At 43.9% G+C, this 27,334-nt stretch overlaps 3 protein-coding genes across 8 annotated transcripts in view; 1 reads left to right on the forward strand and 2 right to left on the reverse strand.

The window, feature by feature from the left end:
- The window catches only part of LOC138846759 (vomeronasal type-2 receptor 116-like), a 34,402-nt gene extending 24,302 nt beyond the window's left edge, over positions 1–10,100 (reverse strand). Inside the window, exon 1 of the mRNA XM_070063457.1 lies at positions 9,874–10,100. Coding sequence (XP_069919558.1) covers positions 9,874–9,932 — 59 coding nt within the window. The 5' untranslated portion in view covers positions 9,933–10,100. The remainder of the gene's footprint in view (positions 1–9,873) is intronic.
- A 3,448-nt stretch (positions 10,101–13,548) lies between these two features.
- On the reverse strand, positions 13,549–25,183 carry ZNF582 (zinc finger protein 582). Of its 6 annotated transcripts, none has more exons than XR_011384297.1 (6): positions 24,839–25,183; positions 23,470–23,558; positions 21,551–21,677; positions 21,187–21,282; positions 14,502–16,708; positions 13,549–14,447 (listed from the first exon to the last, which is right to left on the reverse strand). XR_011384297.1 is itself a non-coding variant. In XM_070063459.1 (5 exons), exons 2-5 carry the CDS (start codon positions 23,476–23,478, stop codon positions 15,390–15,392), a joined length of 1,551 nt encoding a protein of 516 aa, XP_069919560.1. In that variant the 5' UTR covers positions 23,479–23,558; positions 24,839–25,183; the 3' UTR covers positions 13,549–15,389. The 6 variants fall into 6 exon arrangements, 3 of the variants coding, with proteins under 3 accessions (XP_069919560.1, XP_069919561.1, XP_069919562.1); XR_011384298.1 differs by having other exon boundaries at positions 23,453–23,558; XR_011384299.1 differs by lacking the exon at positions 23,470–23,558.
- An 84-nt stretch (positions 25,184–25,267) lies between these two features.
- Positions 25,268–27,334, forward strand: part of ZNF583 (zinc finger protein 583) — a 33,372-nt gene continuing 31,305 nt past the window's right edge. The window contains exon 1 of the mRNA XM_070063455.1: positions 25,268–25,473. The gene's annotated coding sequence lies outside the window, so the exon portion shown is untranslated. The remainder of the gene's footprint in view (positions 25,474–27,334) is intronic.

A 27,334-nucleotide genomic window follows, 5' to 3' on the forward strand; every position in this document is an offset into this window, starting at 1 on the left:
ACTCAAGTATTGGGCCCCTGGCACCTGCACGGGAGACCTGGATGGAGTTCCAGCCTCCTGGCTTCAGCGTGGCCCAGTCCTGGCCCTGATGGAGTGAATCAATGAACGGAAGACTTCTTTCTTTGTCTCTCCTTCTCCCTCTCTCTCTGTAACTCTGCTTTTCCAGTAAATAAAGAAATTTGAAACACGCACTGCAGCACAGAGCTGGCATGGAAGTGGAGGAGCTGAGACTGGAACCAAGCATTCTGGTAGAAATGCAGACGTGTCCCATAATTTCTTTATCCAGTCTACTGTTGATGGGCATTTAGGTTGGTTCCAGGTCTTGCCTATTGTGAATTGTGCTGCAATAAACATTAGGGTGCAGACCGCTTTTTTGTTTGCCAATTTAAATTCCTTTGGGTAAATTCCAAGGAGTGTGATGGCTGGGTCGAACAGTAGGGTTATCTTCAGGTTTCTGAGGAATCTCCAGACTGACTTCCATAGTGGCTTCACCAGTTTGCATTCCCACCAACAGTGGGTTAGTGTCCCTTTTTCCCCACATCCTCGCCAGCATCTGTTGTTGGTAGATTTCTGCATGTGAGCCATTCTAACCGGGGTGAGGTGAAACCTCATTGTGGTTTTGATTTGCATTTCCCTGATTGCTAATGACCTTGAACATTTTTTCATGTGCCTGTTGGCCATTTGGATTTCCTCTTTTGGAAAATGTCTATTGAGGTCCTTGGCCCATCTCTTAAGTGGGTTGTTGGTTTTGTTTTTGTGGAGTTTCTTGATACTCATTTTCATGGTAACTAATGGAGCCGATCATATTTTCATGTTCTTGTTGGATATTTGTTTTTCCACTGGGGAAATACTGGCTTAAATCTTTTGCCATTCTTTAAACAGTTGTCCCCTCTTGTTGGGTCATAACTCATCTTATCTTCTGTATACTGGACCTGTAGGAGATAATGATTTCCAAATATTCTATCTCATTCTTGAGTTTTCCTCTTCACTCTTTTCATAGTGTCTTTGATGCAAAAAAAAACACATTTAATTTTGAAGAAGTCCAATTTAATCCTTTATTGTAGTTAAGTGTTGATGTAATGTCTCAGAAACCATTGCAATATCCAAGGGAAGATTTATCCTGATTTTTACCCCTTGTATTTAGATCTTCGATGCATTTTGAATTATTTTTTACATGTGCCATAAGGTAATGGAACATTTTTTTGTATGTGCATATCTAGTTGTTGAGAAGATGTTTCCTCCATTAGTCCTGCACCCTTCTTGAAACAATTGAGAGGAATAGGAACTGTGGCGTAGTAGGTAAAGCCACCACCTGCAATGCTAGCATCCATTATGTGCATTTGAGTCCTGACTGTTCTACTTTCCTGTTATTCTGCCTGGAAAAGCAATAGAAGATATGGCCCAAGTCCCTGAGTCCCTGCCACCCACATGAGAGACCTGGAAAAATCTCCTGGCCCCTAGCTTCAGCCTGGCCCAGCTACAGCTGCTGCAGGCATTTGGGATATAAGTCAGTGGATGCAAGCTTTCTCTCTCTCCCTCTCTCCCTCTCCCTTTCCCTCTCCTTGCCTCTCTCCCTCTTCCTTTCTCTCCCTCTCTCCCTCTCTCCCCCCCTTCCTCTCCCTCTCTCTGTCTTTCCCTCTCCCTCTCCCTTTCCCTCTCTTTGCCTCTCTCCCTCTTCCTTTCTCTCCCTCTCTCCATCTTTCCTTCTCCCTCTCTCTCCCTCGCTCTCTCTCCCTCTCCCTCACTTCCTCTCCCTCTCTCTACCTCTGTCTTTCCCTCTCCCTCTCTCTCCCTCTCTCTGTCTTTCCCTCTCCCTCTCTCTCCCTCACTCCCTCTCACTCTCTCTCCCTCGCTCCCTCTCCCTCTGTATCCCTCTCTTGCTCTCTCTCTCTAACTCAGCTTTTCAAATAAATAAATAAAATATTTTTAGAAAGAAAATCAACCAATTATAGAGGACTCTTAATTGTATTCCATTTGCTGTATGTCTGCCTTTATGTCGGTAATCAATTTTGAAATATGGAAATGTTGATTTTTCAACTTCTGAAAGAGTGTTTTGGCTTCTTGAGATCTTTTGCACTTCCACATGAATTTTAGAACATCTTTCTATTTCTGTTAAAAGAGGTCATTTCAATTTTTATAGTAATCACATTGAATCAGTAGATCACTCTGGAGAGTATTTGCCATCTTAATGTTAAATCTTCTAATCCCTATATTGGGGTCTCTTTTCATTTATGTAAGTTCACTTTCTTTCAGCAATGATTTATAGTTTTCAATGTCCAAGTCTGGTACCTTCTCGTTTATTCCCAAGATTTTATCCACTTTGATAGAATGTGAATGGAACTGCTTTCTTAATTTATGTTTTGTATTCATTGTTGTTACAGAAATGCAATGTGTTTTGTGTGTTGTTTCATATCCTGTAATTTTGCTGAACTTTGTTATTAGTTCTAATGGTTTCTGTGTGGATTCTTTAGGATTTCTGATGTATATGATCTTGCCCCCTAAAAATAGTTTCATTTCTTCATTTCTAATCTTGGTGGCTTTTATTTCTTTTTCTAGTACAACCACTCTGGCTAGAACTTCGAATGAAATGGTAAATAGAAGAGCTGAAAGAGGACATCCTTGTCTTTTTCCTGACCTTCCAGGGAAAGCACCGTTTTTCCCATACTCATCCCCTTTATCATGTGGCTGGAGCTTCTTTCTTTTTTTTAATTTTTTTATTTTTTTTTATTTTAATTTTTGACAGGCAGAGTGGACAGTGAGAGAGACAGAGAGAAAGGTCTTCCTTTCGCCATTGGTTCACCCTCCAATGGCCACCACGGCCAGCGCACTGCGGCCGGCGCACCGCACTGATCCAAAGCCAGGAGCCAGGTGCTTATCCTGGTCTCCCATGGGGTTCAGGGCCCAAGCACTTGGGCCATCCTACACTGCCTTCCCGGGCCACAGCAGAGAGCTGGCCTGGAAGAGGGGCAACCGGGACAGAATCCGGCACCCCGACCGGGACTAGAACCCGGTGTGCCAGCGCCACAAGGCGGAGGATTAGCCCAGTGAGCCACGGCGCTGGCCTGGAGCTTCTTTCTATCTCCAGCTTATTGAGCATTTTTGTCAGGAAAGGGATTGAATTTTAGCAACTTAGTGTCTGCATCAATTGAGATGATGTCTTTTCTTTTCATCTACTAATGTGGTGCATTATTTCTGTACTCTAGAATGTGGTGCATTTGCATCTCCTTTGCATTCCTGGAATAATATCACTTGCTCCTGATGTATAAGTGCACATTTTTAGTATACTACTGCATCCTTCTAGTATTTTGCAGGGGACTTTTCCGTTTATATTCCCTTTCACATAAAATTCCACGTTTCTCAACATTCGTGAATTAACAAGAGAGAAATCTTTCATCTGCAGGTTCACTCCCCAGATGACCACAATGGCCAGAGCTGGGCTGATCCAAAACCAGGAGCCAGGAGCTTCTTCCAGGTCTCCCACATGAGTGCAGGGGCCCAAGGACTTGGGACAACTTCTACCGCTTTTCAAAAGTGGAACAGCCAGGACTCAAACTGGCGCCCACATGGGATGCTAGTGCTGCAAGCTGGGATTTTTTTTTATTTGACAGGTAGATTTACAGAGAGAGACAGAGAGAAAGGTCTTCCTTCCATTGGTTCACCCCCCAAGTGGCCGCTATGGCCAGTGCATTGCACCGGCGCACCGCGCTGATCCGAAGGCAGGAGCCAGGTGCTTCTCCTGGTCTCCCATGGGGTGCAGGGCCCAAGTACTTGGGCCATCCTCCACTGCACTCCCGATTCACAGCAGAGAGCTGGCCTGGAAGAGGAGCAACTGGGACAGAATCCAGCACCCTGACCGGGACTAGAACCCGGTGTGCCGGCACTGCAAGGTGGAGGATTAGCCTAGTGAGCCACAGTGCTGGCCTCACTGAATAAATTTTCTAAGCATTGTTTTTCTATACCTTCAGAATTCCTAAGACATGTGTAGGTTGTCACTTGATGGTGTCCCATAGGTCCTGAAAACTCTTCTGTTTTCCATCTTCTTCTTCCTATCCTTCTCCTTTTATTTTTTTTAACATTTATTAAATGAATATAAATTTCCAAAGTACAGCTTATGGATTACAATGGCTCCCCCCCCATAACTTCCATCCCACCCACAACCCTCCCCATCCCACTCCCTCTCCTCTTCCATTCACTTCAAGATTCATTTTTCCAGTGCCGCGGCTCAATAGGCTAATACTCCACCTTGCGGCACCATCACACTGGGTTCTAGCCCCAATTGGGGCACCGGGTTCTGTCCCGGTTGCCCCTCTTCCAGGCCAGCTCTCTGTGGCCCGGGAGTGCAGCAGAGGATGGCCCAAGTGCTTGGGCCCTGCACCCCATGGGAGACCAGGAGAAGCACCTGGCTCCTGCTTTTGGATCACCCAGTGCGCTGGCCGCAGCAGCCATTGGAGGGTAAACCAACGGCAAAAGGAAGACCTCTCTCTCTCTCTCTCTCTCTCTCACTGTCCACTCTGCCTGTCAAAAAAAAAGATTCATTTTTAAATATCTTTATATACAGAAGAATAATTTAGCATATATTAAGTAAAGATTTCAACAGTTTGCAGAAACACAAAGAGTAAAATACTGTTTGAGTACTAGTTATAGCATTAAATCACAATGTACAGCACATTAAGGACAGAGATCCTACACGAGGAGGAAGTGCACAGTGACTCCTGTTGTTGACTTAACAATTTGACACTCTTGTTTATGGTGTCAGTAATCACCCTAGGATCTTGACAGGAGTTGCCAAGTCTATGGAGGCCTTTTGAGTTCTCTGACTCTAATCATATTTAGACAAGGTCGTAGTCAAAGTGGAAGTTCTCTCCTCCCTTCAGAGAAAGGTACCTCCTTCTTTGATGACCTGTTCTTTCCACTGGGATCTCACTCACAGACATCTTTCATTTAGGTCATTTTTTTTTTTTTTGCCAGAGTGTCTTGGCTTTTCATGCCTGAAATACTCTCATGGGCTTTTCAGCTGTATCTGAATGCCTTTAGGGCTGATTCTGAGGCCAGAGTGCTGTTCAGGACATCTGCCATTCTATGAGTCTGCTGAGTATCTCACTTCCCATGTTGGATCGCTCTCCCCTTTATTCTATCGGTTAGTATTAGTAGGCACTAGACTTGTTTATGTGATCCCTTTGGCTCTTAGTCCTTTCATTATGATCAATTGTGAAAAGAAACTGATCACTTGGACTAGTGAGAAAGCATTGGTGCATGCCACCTTGATGGGATTGAATTGGAATCCCCTGGCACATTTCTAACTCTACCACTTGGGGCAAGATAATTTGGGATTGAGCATGTCCCAAATTGTACATCTCTTCCCTCTCTTATTCCCACCCATATATTTAACAGGTATCACTTTTCAGTTAAGTTTCAACACTTAAGAATAATTGTGTATCAATTATAGAGTTCAATCAATAGTATTAAGTGGAACAAAAAAAATACTAAAAGGGGTAAAGTATTAAGTTGTTCATCAACAGTCGGGACAAGGGCTGATCAAGTCACTGTTTCTCATAGTGTCCATTTCACATCAACAGGTTTCCTTTTTGGTCTCGGTTAGTTGTCACTGACCAGGAAGAATGTATGATATTTGTCCCTTGGGACTGGCTTATTTCACTCAGCATGATTGAGACAGTAATAAAGGCCCTCCCAACAGAGAAAAGCCCAGGACCAAATGGATTCACTGCTGAATTCTATCAGACATTCAAAGAAGAACTAACTCCAATTCTTCTCAAACTATTCAGAACAATTGAAAAAGAGGGAATCCTCCCAAATTCTTTCTATGAAGCCAGCATCACCTTAATCCCTAAGCTGGATAAAGATGCAGCATTGAAAGAAAATTACAGACCAATATCCCTGATGAACATAGATGCAAAAATCCTCAATAAAATTCTCGCCAATGGAATACAACAACACTGGCCGGCGCCACGGCTCAACAGGCTAATCCTCCATCTAGCGGCACTGGCACACTGGGTTCTAGTCCCAGTTGGGGCGCCGGATTCTGTCCTGGTTGCCCATCTTCCGGGCCAGCTCTCTGCTGTGGCCCGGGAGTGCAGAGGAGGATGGCCCAAGTGCTTGGGCCCTGCACCCCATGGGAGGCCAGGAGAAGCACCTAGCTCCTGGCTCCTGCCTTTGGATAGGTGCGGTGTGCTGGCTGCGGCGGCCATTGGAGGGTGAACCAATGGCAAAAGGAAGACCTTTCTCTCTCTCTCTCTCTCTCACTGTCCACTCTGCCTGTAAAAAAAAAAAAATACAACAACACATCAGAAAAATCATCCACCCAGACCAAGGGGGATTTATCCCTGGTATGCAGAGATGGTTCAATGTTTGCAAATCAATGTGAAGCACCACATTAACAGACTGCAGAAGAAAAACCATATGATTATCTCAAAAGATGCCGAGAAAGCATTCGATAAAATTCAACATCCTTTCATGATGAAAACTCTAAGCAAACTGGGTATAGAAGGAACATTCCTCAATACAACCAAAGCAATTTATGAAAACCCACGGCCAGCATTCTATTCAGGCAAGAAAAAGAAATTAAAGGAATACAAATTGGGAAGGAAGAACTCAAACTATACCTCTTTGCAGATGACATGATTCTTTATTTAGGGGATCCAAAGAACTCTACTAAGAGACTATTGGAACTCATAGAAGAGTTTGGCAAAGTAGCAGGATATAAAATCAATGCACAAAAATCAACAGCCTTTGAATACACAGGCAATGCCATGGCAGAGAAAGAACTGCTAGGATCAATCCCATTCACAATAGCTACAAAAACAATCAAACACCTTGGAATAAACTTAACCAAGGACGTTAAAGATCTCTATGATGAAAATTACAAAATCTTTAAGAAAGAAATAGAAGAGGATACCAAAAAAGGGAAAAATCTTCCAGGCTCATGGGCTGGAAGAATCAATATCATCAAAATGTCCATTCTCTGAAAAGCAATTTATAGATTCAATGCGATACCAATCAAAATACCAAAGACAATCTTCTCAGATCTGGAAAAAATGATGCTCAAATTCATATGGAGACACAGGAGGCCTCAAATAGCTAAAGCAATCTTGTACAACAAAAACAAAGCCGGAGGCATCACAATACCAGATTTCAGGACATACTACAGGGCAGTTGTTATCAAAACAGCATGGTACTGGTACAGAAGCAGATGGATAGACCAATGAACAGAATAGAAACACCAGAAATCAATCCAAACATCTACAGCCAACTTATATTTGATCAAGGATCTAAAACCAATTCCTGGAGCAAGGACCGTCTATTCAACAAATGGTGCTGGGAAAACTGGATTTCCACATGCAGAAGCATGAAACAAGACCCCTACCTTACACCTTACACAAACATCCACTCAACATGGATCAAAGACCTAAATCTATGACGTGACACTATCAAATTACTAGAGAACATTGGAGAAACCCTGCAAGATATTGACACTGGCAAAGACTTCTTGGAAAAGACCCCAGAGGCACAGGCAGTCAAAACCAAAATCAACTATTGGGATTGCATCAAATTGAGAAGTTTCTGTACTGCAAAAGAAACAGTCAGGAGAGTGAAGAGACAACCGACAGAATGGGAAAAAATATTTGCAAACTATGCAACAGATAAAGGGTTAATAACCAGAATCTACAAAGAGATCAAGAAACTCCACAAAAACAAAACCAACAACCCACTTAAGAGATGGACCAAGGACCTCAATAGACAATTTTCAAAAGAGGAAATCCAAATGGCCAACAGGCACATGAAAAAATGTTCAAGGTCATTAGCAATCAGGGAAATGCAAATCAAAACCACAATGAGGTTTCACCTCACCCCGGTGAGAATGGCTCACATACAGAAATCTACCAACAACAGATGCTGGCGAGGATGTGAGGAAAAAGGGACACTAACCCACTTTTGGTGGGTATGCAAACTGGTAAAGCCACTATGGGAGTCAGTCTGGAGATTCCTCAGAAACCTGAAGATAACCCTACCGTTCGACCCAGCCATCCCACTCCTTGGAATTTACCCAAAGGAAATTAAATTGGCAAACAAAAAAGCTGTCTTCAACTTAATGTTTGTTGCAGCCCAATTCACATTAGCGAAGACCTGGAACTAACCTAAATGCTCATCAACAGTAGACTGGATAAAGAAATTATGAGACATGTACTCTATAACATACTATACACCAGTCAAAAACAATGAAATCTGGTCATTTGCAACAAAATGGAGGAATCTGGAACACATCACGCTGAGTAAAATAAGCCAGTCCCAAAGGGACAAATATTTCCTTCTCCTTTTCTTCTTTTTGGTCTATTGCAAAAGCTTCCAGTTCAGATAGTCTTTCTTTTCCTTCACTTAGTCTGTTGCCTAGGCTTTCCACTGTATTTTCATTTGTCATATTAATTCTTCATTTCCAGCATTTCAGTTTTTTATTAGTATTTGTGTTTCCAAGAAGAATTTCTTATCCATATCACTTTCAGATTTATTTAATTCATATAACTACTTGGTGTTTTTGAGTAATCTTACCCTCATTCTTTTGAATTCCTTTTCAGGCATTTCATCAATCTCCTTGTCTTCACAACTTAATATTGAAGTTATTGTGATCATTTTGGGGAGTAATGTTGTCTTCTTTGTTCATGTTTCTATTAGTTATATGCTTATTTTTTTCATCTGGAGAAACACTTGTTGATATCTCTTCTGAGGGGAAGGACCTATAGGCAGTGGAATGCCACCACCTTTGGTGGATATCCAGAGGTGTGTGGTGGGTGGGACCAGGGAGTTCTGGCCAGCATTTTTGAGTGAGGAAGAGCCTAGGGTGACACCCAAGTTATTTGTGGTAGATCTCTATAGTCAGTAGAGAAGATAGGATGATCACTCTGGCTGGCATGATCACTGCCTCTATCCTTCTCTATGCCATGGTGGAACAAGTGCCTAGGGTGAGTTCACTGTGGCTGCAACCACCCCCTTCCCAACTCACCTCAAGTACATAGTGTGAGCATGGAGCCCTCCACCATGTCCATTCTGAGCTTCTGGGCTCAGACTCAGTAATTGCCCAAAGACCCGGCAACACCTCACACCTTTATTGGTTTCCTAGCCTATCACACAATCACAGGACTGCTGCAGTCACAAGGTGTAGGGTTCCCACAGTCGCAGGATGCAGGGGATCTACTCTCTGCCCTTTGAGCCTATCGGTCCAGAGATAATCCCCCCACACCCCATCCCTGAAGCCAGCTAACTGCCCAACAGAGGTGTCAGGTGATCCACATTGGCAAGCTGAGGCTGACACTTTGGTGGGAGAAGGGGAGGGGAGCAATGTGCCAAGTGGGAACCTACCCCATGCCCAACGTTCCAGGCCAGACTCAAAGTCAGTGGGGACTGTGGATTTCTGACAAAATCCATCATAGGTGCACAGGCCACAGTCTTCACTCACCTTTTTCTGCAAAGGCGGTGCTTACCCTGCTGGTCACCAGGCACCTTGGAAGGTGGAAGGAAAACAATGTGCCCTCTGTCCACAAAGTTAAGTGCCACCCTGCCCCTAGCCAGTCATCTGCCCAGATTGAAAGTCAGTGGGGACTTTGAATTTCTGTGACAAAATTCACCTGAGGTATGCTGGCTGCAGCAGCCTCCACTAGCCTTATTCTGGAAGTGGGGCTTCCCACTCTGGTTGCTGGGCACCTTGCTGGGAGGCGGGGAGGGGAGCCAAGTGCCCTCCATTCACGTTAAGAGGCACCCTGCTCTCTGCCAACTCGTCTGTCTGGACTCAGCTAGTGGGGCTCACAAGGTTCTACCCCAGACAAGATCACCAGTGGAGCACTGGATTCCGTACCTGCCTCTTACCTTGTTCTGGGAAGATGGCTCCCCTGCCTGCTGCTGGCCACAGGAGTCAGTGCTGGCATCCTGTGAGCTGCCGTGTGTTTCTACAATCTCCACTGCTCCTGGGAGGCTCCCTTCTTTCTGCAGACTTTTCACTGAAAACTTCTCTCCAACTGTCTCCTAGGAAAGCAGATCCTCCCATTTTACTAGTATCTTCTCATGATCAACATCAGTGCATCTTTTCCTTATTTAGCCAGCTTGGAACTCCTCAGCAAGTCTCTTAATTCTTCTGTGTTTTTTTTTTTTTCTCCTACAAAAAAGAAAAAAATCATCTAGGGGCTGGCTATGTGGTATAGTGGTTAGAGCCACTGCCTGCAGTGGCAGCATCCCATATGGGCACCAGTTCAAGTCCTGGCTATTCTACTTCTGATCCAGCTCTCTGCTATGGCCTGGAAAAGCAGTGGAAGATGGCCCAAGTCCTTGGGCCCCTGTACCCATTTGGGAGACCTGGAGAGAGCTCCTGTCTCCTGATCAGCCCAGCTCTGGCCATTGCACCCATTTGGGTAGTGAACTAGCAGATGGAACGCCTCTCTCCCTGCCTCTCTGTAACTCTGCCTTTCAAATAAATAAATCTTTAAAAAAAAATCTAACCACAAGGTTATATTGAGGAATTTTGATTAGTGGGATTAACAGAGGCATTAGGAAGAGGCTGAATTTCACACCGTGAGAATCAGAACACAGGGAGATACTTTTTTCTTGGTATAATAAAAGTAAGTAAAAAACAGGAAAATTCTTTTTACTGTACATCTTTTATACATCTTCAGGTTTTTGAATGATGAGGTCATACTAGTAATCCAAATATTAACATTTTAAAATAAAGTGAAACAATTAAGAAGTACTACTAAAGTAATATGTAGGAAAAAATTTCCTTGAAATGAAAATTTTTTAAAGGCTCCAAACTACATATCCAACTTATGATCCTAAATTTCAAAGATAAACCTTTGTCAAGTGCCAGACAGAAATATGTTCTTAATGAGATAGCCAATTAGAGCCAGCCAAATACAAAACTAATCCCAGAAAATCTGTAAATATGCCACATGGCAAAGAGGAATTAAATTGCAGATAAGAATTTCAGGTTCTTGGGGCCAGTGTTGTAGCATAATAGGTTAACCTGTTGCCTGCAATGCCAATATCCCAAAATATGCACCAGTTCCACTTCCGGCTGTTCCACTTCCTATCCAGGTCCCTACTAATGCACCTGGAAGGTGGAAGATGGTGTAAATCCTTGGGCCCCTGCCATCTAAGTGGGAGACCTGAATGAAGCTCCTGGTTTCAAACTGGCCCATTCCCAGCCATTGCAGCCATTTGGGGAGTGACCCAGTGGATAGAAGATCTATCATCACCCTCTCTAACTCTGCCTTAGAAATGGACACATTTTTTAAAGGAATTAAGGTTCTTAATCAGACGACTTTTAAGGTCAGATAATCCTGAATTACACATATGAGGCCCGAAAAGTGGGAAAGAGGCAGAAGGGTCAGCATCAGACTTGTCTGGTAACTGCTGGCTTTGAGATGGAAGAGTGACACCAAGCCAAGAAATGGGGTTAGCCTCTAGAAGCTGAAAAAGCCAAGAAAAGGATTCTCCCATTCTACTTCCTAAGGAGAACTCACACCTGCCAATATCTTGATTTTTGTCTATAGAGACCTATTCAGAATATTGACTTCCAGCTAAATGTTTTTTAAAAATATAGTATTTTTTAAAAGATTTGTTTAAGAGGTAGAGCTAGAGAGAGGAAGAGATAAGGAAGGTCTTCCATTCACTGGTTCACTCCCCAAATGGCCACAATGGTCAGAGCTGAGCAGATCTGAGCCAGGAGCCAATAGCTTTTTCTGGGTTTCCCACACAGGTGCAGGGACCCAGGCACTTTGGTATCTTCCACTGCTTTCCCAGGCCATAAGCTGAGAGCTGGATCAGAAGAAAAGCAGCCAGGACTCAAACCAGCACCCACATGGAATACTGGAGACAAAGACAGAGGCTTAGCCTCCCAGGACACAGCACCAGCCTCAATAAACCTGTTCTAAGCTGTTAAATTTGCATAATTTGTTATAATAGCAATAGGAAACAAATATACCTATATAGGCCAAGATAACCAGACTAGTACTGGGTTTCTCCAAGACCAGAAGCCTGACTTCACTGACAGGACATCTGTAGAGTAATAAGAAAAAAACCCTGCAGTCCAAGAATGTTGTTCTCACCTAAGATATAATTTCTGATGGTGCAAGAAAATTTTGGAATATAGAGTCACAAATGACCATTTACTGAATAACTATGAATAACTAAGACAACAGTCCAGTAAGTAGCATATGAACTGAAACTGGAAAGCAATGAAAAATGGGACCAGCAATGATTATTACTGAGTTTGTGTAAATTTAGTGGCAATATGGGTAAGTCTGAGAATAGAAGTATCAAAACATTGAACTCAGAGACCTATTAGCTCAGTTTTCATTAGCTTGTGGAAAGATTTAAAAATGAGCTTTCAAGTGTACTCCTCCTACTGAATACATCTTTTCTTTCCATATCTCACAAACAAAAGCTAACTACTGAGCTTGTAACAGACTAAAGTGTTCAACACATCAATAATGCCTGGCCTTGGGAAAGCCAGCTCAAGTTGGAAACTAATCTGATTTAGCCCAGGCAGCATGACCAGAGGACTGAATTTATTGTAACAGACTGTAAAGGGATACAAATAACTAAGAGCACAGGAAGCATCTAGGCTGAACAGGCCTTGTCCCAGTCAACAAAACACTGAACGCTCCTAACACAGAACTTTTTATCTTTCAGATGCCAAATAATATCCCGCTATTTCCTCCTAACGATTAAACCATCAAGCAGCTTTTTCAATGAACTATGTTAACATCCATGACTAATAAAATACCATTATCAGGCACACAACCAGCTCCAGCACCCATCTGTTCCTGACTTGCCATTAGTCACATTCTCGGCAGCTTAAACTCCCTTTCATACTTCTTGTGAGATCAGGCCCACACTGCAGTTCAATAGGCTAATCCTACACCTGGAGCGCTGGCACCCCAGGTTCTAATCCTGACTGGAGCACCAGATTCTGTCCCTGTTGCCCCTCTTCCAGGCCAGCTCTCTGCTGTGGCCTGGGAGTGCAGTGGAGGATGGCCCAGGTCCTTGGGCCCTGCACCCGCATGGGAGACCAGGAGAAGCACCTGGCTCCTGGCTTTGGGTCAGCGCAGTGCGCCGGCTACAGTGCGCAGTGGCCATTGGGGGGTGAACCAATGGAAAAGGAAGACTTTTCTCTCTCACTGTCCACTGCCTGTCAAAAAAAAAAGTGTGTGAGGTCATTCTGATCAAGTAATGACTATTAAGATGGGGAGATAACCACTATCCTAAGGGCACAGTGGAAATTCCAATTAATCCTTTGAGTTTTAAAACTCAGCTAAATTTTTCTTTAATAAGAAATAACAGATCAAGTGACAGGCTGAAAACCAATGGATCAGCAAGTGTACCAGGCAAACAAACATCAGGTACCAAAAGAACTGCCCTAGGCCAAGGGTTGGCAAACTTTAAGAGTCAGAGACTAAGTATGCTTTTGTGGTCATGTAAACTGCTGTGCCTACTCATTTCTGATGTAGCTGTGCAGATGCAGTCAGATGATAAACAAATGAGCATGGCTGTGTTCCAGTAAGACTTTATTCATCAAAGAGGCAGCAGGCTGGATTTGGCTAGTAAACCTCTGTGGTAGGCAAAATTGGTTATTATGTAATTATAAAACCTACAATTCATAATGAAGGGTTAGTAATGTATTTTATAGGCAAAGAACATAAATTAAAAAGCAAATGTCTCTGGAAGTTCAAGATCTAGGTTCAAAAAAACTTCAATTTTAAGAAATTCTGTGCCTGTAAGTCAAATTATGTAAAACATGGGAGAATTTTATCATTATAATTCATTGGCTTGATACTTATTAGAAATGTGTACCCTAAAATATGTATTTTCTCAATATTCATGGAACATACACAAAAATCAATCCTCTATTTAGCCACAAAGAAAAAAAATGTAAAATTCAAAACAGTAGGTATCTCCGGGCCACTTTTATCAATCATAATAAAGTAAAATTTTACTTAGTATGCTATTGGTTACAAGTTTACAAAATACACAACCAACAGTAACTTCACCAATAAAGATTTAGTTTTCTTATAACAAGGCATCAAAGAAGCAGTTCTAGTTGAGTGTTGTTGATCTGGGTCAGCTTGTCTGAATCCTGTTTTCTCCTCCTGGTTCCAAGACAGCTGCAGGCATCACGCTCGCATGGCAAGATGTTTACAAGCAAGAAGTGAGAAAAGGAGTCTTCCAATACTGTTGCTGTGGATTCATTCTGAGAGGAGGAGTGTGGTGGGGGCAAGAGGCGCGGGATCACCACACAGACCCCGGGAGCTGGGTGAAAACAGGCCAGAGGCAAGCAGCCGTAGACTCGTTTATTTCAGTTGGTACAGCAGCTTAAATAACCAAGATAGCCAATCCGGTCAAGGTGTGGTTTATGCCCTAATCAATCACAGCCTGTTGCCAGGAAGGCTCTGATGCCAGGTGGTTTCCAAAGCCATCCAATCTCAGCCTGTTGCCAGGCAGGCTTGGTTGCCAGGTGGGTTTCAAAGCCATTCCTGAGTAACTGAAGCTCATTTGTCAACGGCTACTTGGCACAGCCTTCTCATTCCACCACACAATACATCTCTTCTGAATGAGAAAACTCTTTCCCCAAACCCCCAGCAGACAACACTGGCCACCACTGGGGGACATATGGCCACCCAAAGCTGCACACACTAAAAAGTTAGTATCTGATATTTTCAGACTCTAAGGCAAGGCAAAGGCTTCCATTAAGGGAAAGAGGGCATGGGTGCTGGGTAGGCAACCAGTATTTGTCTGTCATGGAATTCCTAACAGATAACCCCAATTAAGAAACACTCCCAAATTTAGACCACTCCTGAATCACAAAGTAATTAAAACTGAGATTCCTGGACTACCCTCACTCTGCCTTTATTTCGTTCTTCCATTTCCTGGATGCTTGGCAGTCTAGAATAATGCATTTAATGTGTATTTGATATAGTCTTTCAGGTTTCATGTAGATACATGACCTTGGCTGTAAAGATTCCACTGCGGGTGGTTCTGGGTGCATCTTTTGGCAGCTTATTCATTATCATCCATGGTAATTCTGTTTTATTTTTTTGTGAACCTGAGAGTAATTTGGCTTTTTGTTTTCTATTTCCAAGAAAAGGAAAACTTCAGGCTTTTGTTATGATTATTACAATGTGGTTAGAAAATGTGATTCTGAAACATATTAAACATCTTTTTCCCTTCTTCCTCTGCTTCTCAGGCAGCCATGGGTTAAACCATTTACAACCATAAAATTTTTCTTGGGATAGAAATTTTCTGACATACGATAACCTCTAAGCGAATGTATCCTCACTTGTATTAGAGTCCTGAAGACTTTCTCCAAGACACAGGTGTTAGCTTGGATCAGCCTAACCTAATAGGCTTTCCTTGTTACTTTCATTCATATGGCTGCTTGCCAACATAAATTCTCTGATAATTAATAAGGGATACGTGCTGATAGGCCTTTCTACATTTATTATATTCACATGTGTTTCTCTGTTATGCAGCTTCTGACGTTGAACAGTAGTTAAATCGTGAATTAAGGTCCTCCTACAGTCCTTATATTTATAGGGTCTTTTCTCAGTATGAGTTCCTTGATGTTGAATCAGTTGTGAGCAATGACTAAAGGCCTTCCCACATTCCTTACACTCATATGGTTTCTCACCTGTATGAATTCTATAATGCACAGTAAGATGCGAAACCCGTTTGAAGGCCCTTCCACATACTTTACATTTGTAGGGTTTCTCTCCAGTGTGAATTCTCTGATGCTGCTTAAGCTGTGAACTCACTCTAAATGTCTTTCCACATACTTTACAATCATACGGTTTCTCACCAGTATGAATTCTCTGATGTCGAATAAGAGTTGAGCCCTGATTAAAGGCCTTCCCACAGTCCTTACACTCGTAGAGTTTTCTGCCAGTATGAATAGTCTGGTGTTGAATCAGCTGAGACCGATGACTAAAGGTCTTCCCACATTCCTTGCAAGCATAGGGTTTTTCACCAGTATGGATTCTGTAATGTACTTTAAGATGTGAGATCCGATTGAAGGCCTTGCCACATTCTTTACACTGGTATGGTTTCTCTCCAGTATGAATTCGCTGATGTTCAATCAACTGTGAACTTCGACTAAAGGCCTTTGCACAATCCTTACATTCATAAGGTTTCTCCCCAGTATGAACTCTCTGGTGTTGTATGAAATTCGATCCAGAATTGAAGGCCTTCCCACATTCCTTACATTCATAGGGTTTCCTTCCAGAATGAATATTCTCATGTTGAATTAGTCGTGAGCCATATTTAAAGGCCTTCCCACATTCCTTACATTTATAGGGTTTCTCATTAGTATGAATTCCTTGATGATTAATAAGAAAATCCTCTTGCCAGAAGCTTTTTCTACATTTGTTATATACAAAATGTTTGTCTTCAGTATGAATTTTCTGATAAAAAGTAAGGGATGATTGCTGGTCAAAAGTGGGCATTTCTTCGTGACTGATTAACATTTGATTGAAAGGTCTATCTGGATTTCCTGGCTGTCTGTCAAACTGGCTTCTGCCATCCCAATCATCTTGGACACTTGAATGCTCAAGATCATTACTTGTGAGACACTCCCTTATCCCCCACTGGGGTACCTCAATTTCACAAACAGGCTGCTCTGGAGATGATACCCTGGTATCATATTGGGACTCCAACACTGAAAAAGAACAAAAAAGCAAGTGTTTTGTATTCCCTTCCCTGGAAAGAGGACTGTAGACAAAACTGAAGGTACAGACCGAAAACAGCTACAGCCCCTTCCTGTGGTTAGGCAACTGCAAAGTGAACAGGCAGAAGAGAGAAAGGGAAAATATCATGAGGTGAGATGAGGGAGGTAACCAAGTGAGAACTGATTAACAACAGGTCTAAAATGCTAGTGTGACTCACTCATCTCTGAACCATGTTTTTTTAAATGAGTGTTTCCATGAGACTCTAGAAAAGACAAAAATAATCTGTAGAGTGACAATAAGAAATCACTGGTTGCCTGAGGCTGAGAAACTGAGCAATAAGGAACACAGAGAACTATCAGGGTAAAGCAGATATTCTGTCTCGATTGTGTTGGTGGTTACATGAGTGTAGAAATCTGTCAACACTTATCAATATTATATTCAAAACATGTACTTTATTAATTTAAGTTATACCCAATAGAATACATTTTTAAGTGAGGATTTCACAAGATGAAATTAGTTAACAGTTGTATAACATGAATATAATATTATTAAATTGTACACGTAATTAAAATGTTTTATGAGTATTTTACAACGTTAAAGAATGCAAATAAAAGCAACGGAATGAGTGTGGCGCTGGATCCACACCCTGCCTCAGTGGCCAGAGGACATGTGGGAAAAGGAACGAGCCAGAGCCTGCCAGGGATGTGGCAGTACGGTAGCAGTTATTTTCACATACCCAGTGGAAGTTATGGTTATGCTGCTGCCACCTTCTGTGACAGTTCCTGTATCCAACACTGAGCTGAGCACCAACTGAGCAGAAGCCTCCTTTGGATCTTTCCACTGCTTAAAGGTAACCTTGGTAAAAGAAGGCTCTTGTTCCTTGTTTAAAGGATTAGGTCCAGTTTACTGGAGATGGGCATCCTTGCAAAGCAACAAACTTCACTGCTAATTCAAATTCCTAGAACAAGTTGAATGGGATATGTGGTCCTGATTTGACACACGGGGCAAGATTGCAGCTACAGTGGCAAGTCTCAGTTACAGTACGTAACTCCACGTGAACTAAAAAGTCTCCTTAAAGCTTGATGTGAGGATCCATGGCAGAAAGCAAATGAATGCTTTTAACTGCGGCCATAAAGTTTACCAGATGGGTGGCCTTAGAGGATGTCATGGGCACATGTCTGCTGCACACAGTGGTGTATCAGAGATTAACTCATTTTACTATTTGTGAAAATGCTAAGCGAAAACTACTGAAATACAGGATTGCCTCTACCATGGAAAATACTGAAGACTGAAAAGGCATCAGATTTTTGTGGGAATGATGTTGGCTGTCACTTTAAAATTTTACGTCACAACTACTGTGCATTTATGTATCACTGCAACAAGATCATATAAAAAGGACTTCAAAGATATTAGCTCAGATACTGTGTTTGAATGTTCAAGAGGAAGTCTATGGGTCTTTTTGCTGTGGTCCAACTATTCATCTGGCGATATAAACTGCAAACACAACCATTATGATGGCTACTTATGTATTATTTACTCAATGGTTAAAGACACCTAGTTGTTATCTTACAAGAAAGAAAGAAAACTAAGAGACTGCAGTAGACTGTGGGACAGTAAAATTAGCATGGTGCTGAAAGCTGGGTTCCTAGTGTAACAATATTGAGGCGGTGGAACCTTTAAAAAGGAGTGATTAGAGGATGGGGGCGGGGGGGCAGTGACCGCCACTGGAAGGGACTAACGCCCATCTCAGAGGAGGGCAGGTATCATGTGACTGAGTCAGCTCTCCTGAGAGGAGGCTGTTATTGAATGAGGCCTCTCCAGGTGCTAGGGCCCCTGCGCAGCAGCCAGTTCCCTTCCTGCTTTTCTGCCACTGTGAAATCACCATGAGCCCATTACTGGGACTCCAGTGCCATCCCGTTTGGGAATCACAAACCAAATAAACCTCTTTATAAGTTATCCAGTTTCAAGGATGGGAGTACAAAATCGAATTGAAAGATAACTTTATTTTCCTGCAAAAATATTTTGGAATCCATTCAGTTTTTTCATAATATGCACCTCCCATGAACTTTTTGAAGACACCTCAGATATTTAACAATGATTTAAATTGCATTTCTCTCTCTCTCTCTCTCCCTCCCTCTCTGCCTCTACTCTCTCTGTGTAACTCTTTCAAATAAATAAATCTTCAAAAAGGGGGGGGGGGGACAGCGCTGTGGCACAGAGGGTTAATGCCCTGGCCTGAAGCCCCAGCATCCCTTATAGGCGCCAGTTCAAGACCTGGCTGCTCTACTTCCCATCCAGCTCTCTGCTATGGCCTGGGAAAGCAGTAGAAGATGGCCCAAGTCCTTGGGCCCCTGCACCCATGTGGGAGACCCGGAAGAAGCTCCTGGCTCCTGGTTTCAGATCAGCACAGATCAGCACAGCTCCGGCTATTGCGGCCAACTGAGGAGTGAACCATCGGATGGAAGACCTTCCTCTCTCTTTCTCTCTCTGCCTCTCCTCTCTCTGTGTAACTCTGACTTTCAAATAAATAAATAAATCTTAAAAAAAAAATTGCATTTTAAAAAGAGTATTTTAGACAATGTATTTTTTGCCCATTCAAATTTCTTCCTCATCATGCCATTGTATTTCTTATTAATCATTGTATAGATTAATGACTTTTACACTAATCTTTTTTAAGAGATCTAAATTGTTTTATTTTAGCTTTTGCTAAATTATTTGAATGTATACACTGCATATATAAAGAATTAAATAATGGCCTATCACTCATAACTAAAGTCAAGTTTTTAAGAGCTGGTATCTTTTGATTCATGTGAGGTTTGCTATTCTTGCATTTATGTAGATGGCTGTAAATCATGTGCACTGGCTCCATATTTGTTAACCAGATGACTTTTATTTAAATTGTTAGAAGTTAAATATGTACTTACAAAAAAGAAAAAATGATAGGGATTCTGTCTAAAGAACCCAGCAACCAGGATGAAAGGATTCTCACTGGCTAAATCTGGAAAAATATGAACACGATGATAAATAATGGTATGGGATGTAATTTAAGTGATGTAAGATTGACTAATATTTGATAAAAATATTTGATAAATAATAAAATAAAAATATTTGATAAATAAAAATATTTGATAAAAATAAATGCATAAATGATGAAAAGGAAAAAGTTCTTCTTTATAAATAAGCTAACTAATGAATGAGGAAGAATAAAGCTTTTTTTTTTTTTTTTTAAATCACTATTTTGTAGTCATCGTAGGCAAGATCTGACAGAGAGAACTCTCAATGGATTCTGAATCTGGCAAATGAAAAATCTGTTGAGAGGACATTCATATGTTCTTAAAGTTCCCACAAATCATAGCGTGGCCCTCTCCTCCAGTGGCTGCCCACAGATAGAATCCAAACCCCTTAACATGGCTGCCATTCCTATTTTTCCTTTGTGCTCCTTGCCTTGCTTCCAACTCCAGCCACATTAGTCATCCTGTCTCTCAGAGGTACCAGTGCTTCCCCTGGGCAAGTCTTTGACACACACCAGCTACAGCTGATATTTTCCCAACTACAATTCAACTACCATGTCTCAGCTAAACTGTCTTATACTTGGAGAGGTCACCAGTCCCAAATGCACCCCAACAGAAACGGCTTTTTCTTTCATGTATCTGCATACACATGCATGTATGTGAATGCCTATTTTCTCCCCACAGTATAAGTTTTGTGTATGTGTGTGTGTAAATGTCGAATTCTCCCTACAGGATCAATTCCATGAAGGCAGGGATTAAGTCTGCCTACCTTACCAAAGTTTACTGTAGCACATTCTATGGTGCATAATAAAGGCTCAATATGTATTTGCTGACCAACTTGTTCCTTTAGAAAAGTAGTCAAATGGTGTGAGTGGCACAGGGGTTAAGAAACCCCTTGGGGTATCCATATCCCATATCACAGTGCCTACGTTTGAGTCCCAACTCCACTTTTGATTCTAGCTTCCTGTAACACACACCCTGGGAAGCAGCACCAATGGCTCAAGTAGTTGGGTCCCTGCCACTAACATGAGAAACTTGTACTGAGTTTTGGCTTCTGCACAGCCCACCTCTGGCTGTTGCAGGCATTTGGGGAGTGAACCACTGGATGAAAGATCCTCCTTTCTGCCTTTCAGATAATAAAAAATTTGCTAACTGGATAGAAAAAGAGAAGTGGTCAAAAGACAGAAACATCTTCCTAAAGAGAAAATGCTTTCCTCAGGAACCACCATATTTGTATTGTAGCCCTAAAATGCAAATGGAATTTTCAAATGTTTCAGGAAGGAAAGAACTACTACTCTAGTCATATGCTACTGACAAACCAACAAAGATGATAAGCTACACTTTCTGAATTTGGCAACTTGGAGGAAGATTTTCCAATGAAAGAGCCTACTTCCTTGCCAATCAGCTAACATGTGAACCTGCAGTAGCTGCTCCCTTCCCACTGATGTCTCACTCACCTGGACACAGGTCTCCTACCGTCACCCTCTCCTCTATCCAGGGCTCTCTGCCTTGCTCCAGAAAGGAGATCACATCAGGTTTGGATATGCAAAGACCTGGAGATGAAACATGCCTCCTTATTATAGTGTGTGTGAGGGGTGGCGTGAGGGAGGATAAGGTTGGGAAGCAGAACCAGGGCTTGGTCACTGAGCAAAAGGGGCATTGCAGGGACACCAGGGGAAGACATGACAGTCATCTGAGGGTGGGAAGATGCAGCTTCAGCCAATGGGCTATACTTTCACCTCAAAAATGAGCATCTAGTCACAAAATGAAGGTACTCAGAAACTGACCAGGAAGGGATGAGCATACACCAGATTACCTTACCCAATGAGACCAGGCTGCTGTAGGTCTCCAGCATCACGTCTCTGTACAAATCCCTCTGGACAGGTGCCAGCCATTGCCATTCTTCTTGAGAGAAGACTATGGCCACATCTCTGAACAACTCTGACCCCTGAAACAACAGACATGCATGATATATGTGTATTTCAATGTTTCACTGTGGTATGAGAGCAGTCGCATGGGTTTCTGCAGGAAGGGGTTGTTCTAATGAAAAGAAAGCAGGGGCTGGTTGTGAGCAGATGATAGTGGACTATGGGCCTGAGAAAAACAAAATGTTCAAACATTCCGAAACACTCCATTCTATTTCAAATCAAAGCTCTTGTGCACAGATATGGGATGGGACTAAACCATGAAAATCAAAGCAAATGCAATTTTCCTTACTGTAAGAAACAGTGTATTAAACATGTCGTCTACTCTGCTTGGCACATAATAAATTCTCAAAGTGACAGATTTATCATTTTTATCTTCATAGAATAATAATAATAATACAAAGCTTTTTGATGGACTATCTTCAAATATTCTGTTCAAAAATATTCTATAGGGGACAGCACTGTGCCACAGCAGGTAAAGGTCACCAGTGCTGGCATCCTATGTGGGCACCAGTTCGAGTCCCGGCTGCTGCACTTCTGATCCTGCTCTCTGCTATGGCCTGGGAAAGCAGAAGAAGATGGCCCAAGTCCTTGGGCCCCTGCACCCTTGTGGGAGACCCAAAGAAACTCCTGGCTCCCAGCTTCGGATCAGTGCAGCTCCAGCCATTGTGGCCAGTTGGGGAGTGAACCAGCAGATAGAAGACCTCTCTGTCTCTCTCTAACTCTTTCAAATGAATAAATAAATCTTTTTTAAAAATAAAAATATTCTATAAGAACTGTTTTAAGTGTGGGTATTCAGCCTAGTAGTTGGGATGCCCATGTGTCACATCAGTTTCCTGGTAATGTAATTCTGCGAGGCAGCAATGACGACTCAAATAACTGGGTTCCTGCTCCCGTATGGGAGGCTTGGATTGAGTTCCCAGTTCCCAGCTTCCATCCCAAAGGCCAGCCCTGGCCATTCTGGGCATTAGGGAGGGAACCAATGGATGGGAGCTTGGTCTATCTGTCTCTCAATTAAATTTTTAAGAATTTCAATTTTTTTCTATATTACAAAGAGTATTTTCATGTATGTCAACACTTTCTTGAAGAGCTAAGTTCACTGCTACATTAGAACATATCACAAGCATTTTTTATGAGAAAAACATGAAGATCACTTTTATTGAATGTGCAGTTTCCTATCAAGTGAAAAGAAAGACTCATTCGTTTATTTTATATTCATAGGTTGGATCAGATCTCCAAAGCACTTTCAAGTTCTAAACATGTGCCCATCTGACTGTCTCCCTTGCTATCACCTACCAGCCATAGCTCTGCACAGCTGTTGCTCATAAGCTGAGGAAGCTAACGCAGAGTGACCCGGCATCAAACACCTTTCAACTTCAAATTAGAGGTTGAACACCTAATCTCTAATAGAGTCCCAGCTAAGCCTCAATTACACAAGGACACATAACTCTCTTCCAAAGCAGAACACTGCAACAAGGCTGAATTTGAGTCCAACCAGCACCACTTCCCCATGTAATCACTAATAGTAAGTGCTGATTTCTGTCTCTTCAAACTTCAGTTCCTACAATGGATGCTCTCAATTCCTAATTGGAAAGGGACTTCAGCTCCACTTAGCCTCCTGGCAGAAGACTGAACCATGAGGAGATACAGAATCCTATACAGCATGAATCCACGAGGAGGGAGCAATGGGAGAGGGACTGGTTGTGCAGACCTTTTAATTCCCTAAAATGGGAACCTCTGAGAACCGAATTCCTGCGTGGAACCCACATGCCAAGTTTCAGGATAAGCAAATATTTACATGATTTTAAAACTCACGAGGGACATGACTTTTAGAATTTCAAGGGCTGACGAGTTCTCCTCCTGGATCCTCCCTTGGGGAAGGGCAGACTCCTGAGGTGGCAGAGCTGGGGGAGGAAAGAGCAAACATGAGAGGCTAGGCTTGCCTGACAGCTCCCAGAATGCCAAGGTTCAAGTCCCTGCCTGCTGGCCCTCCACCAACCACAAAAATTAGAGCGTTGGGACAAACCGTCATCTTAAAACAACCTCAGGACATCACCATTAGCTGCCAAGGAGACAGGGAACCATGGTTCTTTCTGTCCTGTTTCTACTAAATACTCAGAAGTCCTGCCTTCTCTGCAGACGCAAATCTGAGGGAGGAATGCTGAGACCTGTTCTCACTGAATCCCACCTCAAGGACAAGGAGGGCTCTCAGCAGCCCAGGGATCACAGAGCACCCGCATAATCTGCATCCTCGGTCCGAAATAAAGCCTTGCCAGCACCGAGCCATCTGACTTTGTCACGTATCAAATGTCACACCAGGAGGCTACCTGGCTCTTTTTGGCACGTCCAAGTTCACAAAGAGCCCCACAACTCAACCTGAGGCTGCATGGGTTCTGCCCTAAGAAACAGGGTGGGGCTGCAGGGGACAAGTGGACAACTTAGATGGAGCAGGCCCAGTGCTCCATTATCACCACACGCATATGCCCTTCCATTAGACACGGCAGTGTACAAAACTGCACACACAGTGTCACCTGCCGTAAAACTGGAAATCAGTACACACCAGGCACTTCTGGTGCCAAATGACTGGGTTAATTCTGAGGCAGCTTTAGTGTGCAATGCCAAGCAAAAAAAAAAAAAAAGTCCATAATATGTATCCTTTGTACAATATGAAATCAGTCAGCAAAACAAAAGCCAAGCCCATGCATCCACCGACTCGAACGGTAGATACTAAGTATTAAGAGCGTTCTCGTTTAAACCACTTCTCTAGTTTATCGTCAAGTGTGTGGCACTTTGGACAGCACCTTGCACGTCACAGCCATTTAATTCTAAGCAATGCGTAAGTGAAATAGTCCCTGGAGCTGCCGAACATGCTGGAACAGGCAGTCGCACGATGACGTCTGTCAGTATTACTGGAATCGCCGTAGAACGCTCTCGCACACGCAGGGCCTGGATTTACTCGACTGTTCCACTGCTAAACAGGGAATTCGACCGAGGTCGTCTAAAACGTCCCCGAGTGCCAGGCTGCTTCTAAACTACTACTGGTTCCAAATCTTTTGGGATCACGTCATTGAGTCCTGGAGGCAGTTACTGCACCCGCGTGTCAGCGGACGCATGGAAGCACACTGCACCCCAGTTTCAACCAAACGCTAGTATTCGAAAGGGCCACGGACCCCTCCACACCCACCTACGAGGTCCAGGGGCCTGGGCTATGACGCTGGGCGCCGAAAGGGGGCGCTGGCGGGGCCCGTGCCCCAGGGGCCGGCGGGAGATGTAGTCCTGAGCGGGAAAAGCCACACACTGGCGCCGGCGCCGGACGTCCCGGCTTCTCGCAGGTCCGACGCCTGCCTGGCCGTGGGTCTCGCTCCCGCTAACTCCCAGGAACGCCCGGAAAGCTCCAGAAGCCCTCACGTGCCGCCGCCTCGGGCCCAGGTGCCGCCGGCGCCGCTGAGCGCTCCCAGCCCGGCAGCGGTGGAGTGGCCGCCCGGAGCCGGAAGATGGCGCAGACGCACAAAGCACCGCCGGCGCGGCCGCAATGACTTCTGGGAAACGTAGTCTCTACCAGGCCTCGAGGCCGGGCACCGCGAGGCTTCCGAGTGCGGACGGCGCATGCGTGCGCGCGTCCCGCGTGTCGGGCCCCGCGGCTTCGCCGGCTGCGCGTGGTTCTGCGGCCGTGCGTGCGGGGCTCTCCCGGCGGTCCGCGGGGTCCGCTCCTCGGGGGCGTGGGTCGTGGCTTCAGTGGCTGTAACGTGTAATGGTGGCCTCACGCACTGTGTGGGCTGTGAAACACCCTCTCAGCCGTGAACTCGCCGGTTCCGTGAGGTACAAGTTCACTCGAGGATGGGAAGGGGGGAAAGCGAGGCGCCTGTCGGGAGCTGACACGGGGAACTCGGGTTTCCGGAGAGGAATGCACAGAGATTGACTTGGTGGAGGCTCCAAAGAGTGTATTTGTTGGCCGGCACCGCGGCTCACTAGGCTAATCCTCCGCCTTGCGGCGCCGGCACACCAGGTTCTAGTCCCGGTCGGGGCGCCGGATTCTGTCCCGGTTGCTCCTCTTCCAGGCCAGCTCTCTGCTGTGGCCCGGGAGTGCAGTGGAGGATGGCCCAAGTGCTTGGGCCCTGCACCCATGGGAGACCAGGAGAAAGCACCTGGCTCCTGGCTCCTGCCATCGGATCAGCGCGGTGCGCCGGCCGCGGCGGCCATTTGGGGGGTGAACCAACAGAAGACACCTCTATCACTGTCTAACTCTGCTTGTCAAAAAAGAAAAATGGTTTTTCCCAAGCTGGCATAATCTCAACTTATTGTAAGTCTCGTATTTTTATATGTTTAGTCTGATTCCAACTTCGTGCTGTTAAAAGACACTCTTGTTAGCATTTGTGAGGGGATCGCAATGTGTGGAGGATGGTACCGTTAAGCTCTAGTTGGACAAACTTAGTACTGCCCTGCCTAAAGTGTCACCCTGGTATTCCCCATCCTCTTTCCCCCTGCTCTCTGGTTTTAAGTCCCATTATCACATCTGAAGAAATTAACAGTCGTAATATTCGCATACATACAGCCCAAGTTCAGGTTTTCCACACTTGATTCTAATTTTTAAGTGGATAATTTACTGAGTTGTGTGACCACCTACCGCAACATTTTTTTAACATTATTTATTTACTTATTTATTTATATGAAAGAGTTACGGAGAGACAGGGAGAGAGAGAGAGATCTTCCATCCGATGGTTCACTCCCCAATTGGCTGCTACAGTCAGAGCTGTGCCAATCTGAAGCCAGGAGCTTCTCTGGGTCTCCCACAAGGGTGCAGGAGCCCAAGGACTTGGGCCATCTTCTGTTGCTTTCCCAGGCCATAGCAGAGAGCTAGATCTGAAGAGGAGCAGCCGGGACTAGAACCAGCACCCTTATGGATGGCATGCCAGCGCTGCAGGCGGTGGCTTTGCCCACTACGCCACAGCACCAGCCCCACTTTTTTAACTCTTGATCCAGCCTCTGATTCAGGTTCATACAATGTATTTATTATATCTTTAAACTTTCAGTTTAGGAGAGAATTTCACAATTAAGACATTGATCTTAAAAACTCCTTCAACTACAAAAGATTAATTTTCACCTGCTGTAACCTTGTAACCTGTAACCATGTTGAAGAACAGATCCTGGGGCAGGCACTGTGGAGTGGCAGGTAAAGCCTCCACTTGAAGCGTGGGCATCCCATGTGGGTGACAGTTGGAGCCCTGCTGCCCCATTCCAATCCAGCTCCCTCTTATGGCCTGGGAAAGCAGTAGAAGATGGCCCAAGTGCGTGGGACCCCACATCATGTGGGAGACATGGAAAAAGCTCCTGGCTCCTTGTGGGCAGCCACGGGTAGTCGCTCCCTTTGTTTACACTTAAACATATGAATGGAGACTTCACAGACAATTAGGCTAGGGGAGATTCCGGGAAGAGGCAGGAAGAACCTAAACCTTTCACAAGAGATGATACAGATAATCAGTCACACCTGTAACCTGCATTTATCACCTAAATGTTTTATTGTAACCTTAAAAGCCTTTTTGATATGTAAATCTTTTGTGCTCCTTCTTGTAAACAACTGGTCATGTTTAAATACTACTGGATTTCTTCAATAAACGAGCCTTGATCAGGACTTGTCTTGGCTCCATTCTTTGCGTCCTTGTCCCCGCATTCCCACTCTCTG

This window comes from Oryctolagus cuniculus, chromosome 18, assembly GCF_964237555.1.
Source record: "Oryctolagus cuniculus chromosome 18, mOryCun1.1, whole genome shotgun sequence".
NCBI classification, from domain to species: domain Eukaryota; kingdom Metazoa; phylum Chordata; class Mammalia; order Lagomorpha; family Leporidae; genus Oryctolagus; species Oryctolagus cuniculus.

Excerpts from the sequence above, each read along its gene's own strand:
- ZNF582 (XM_070063459.1), bottom strand. Across the intron at positions 21,283-21,550 it reads CAGCAGCCTGGTCTCATTGG|GTCTTTGCATATCCAAACCT; the intron begins GTAAGGTAATCT and ends TTTCATCTCCAG. Across the intron at positions 16,709-21,186 it reads GGTAGGAGACCTGTGTCCAG|TGTTGGAGTCCCAATATGAT; the intron begins GTGAGTGAGACA and ends GTTCTTTTTCAG.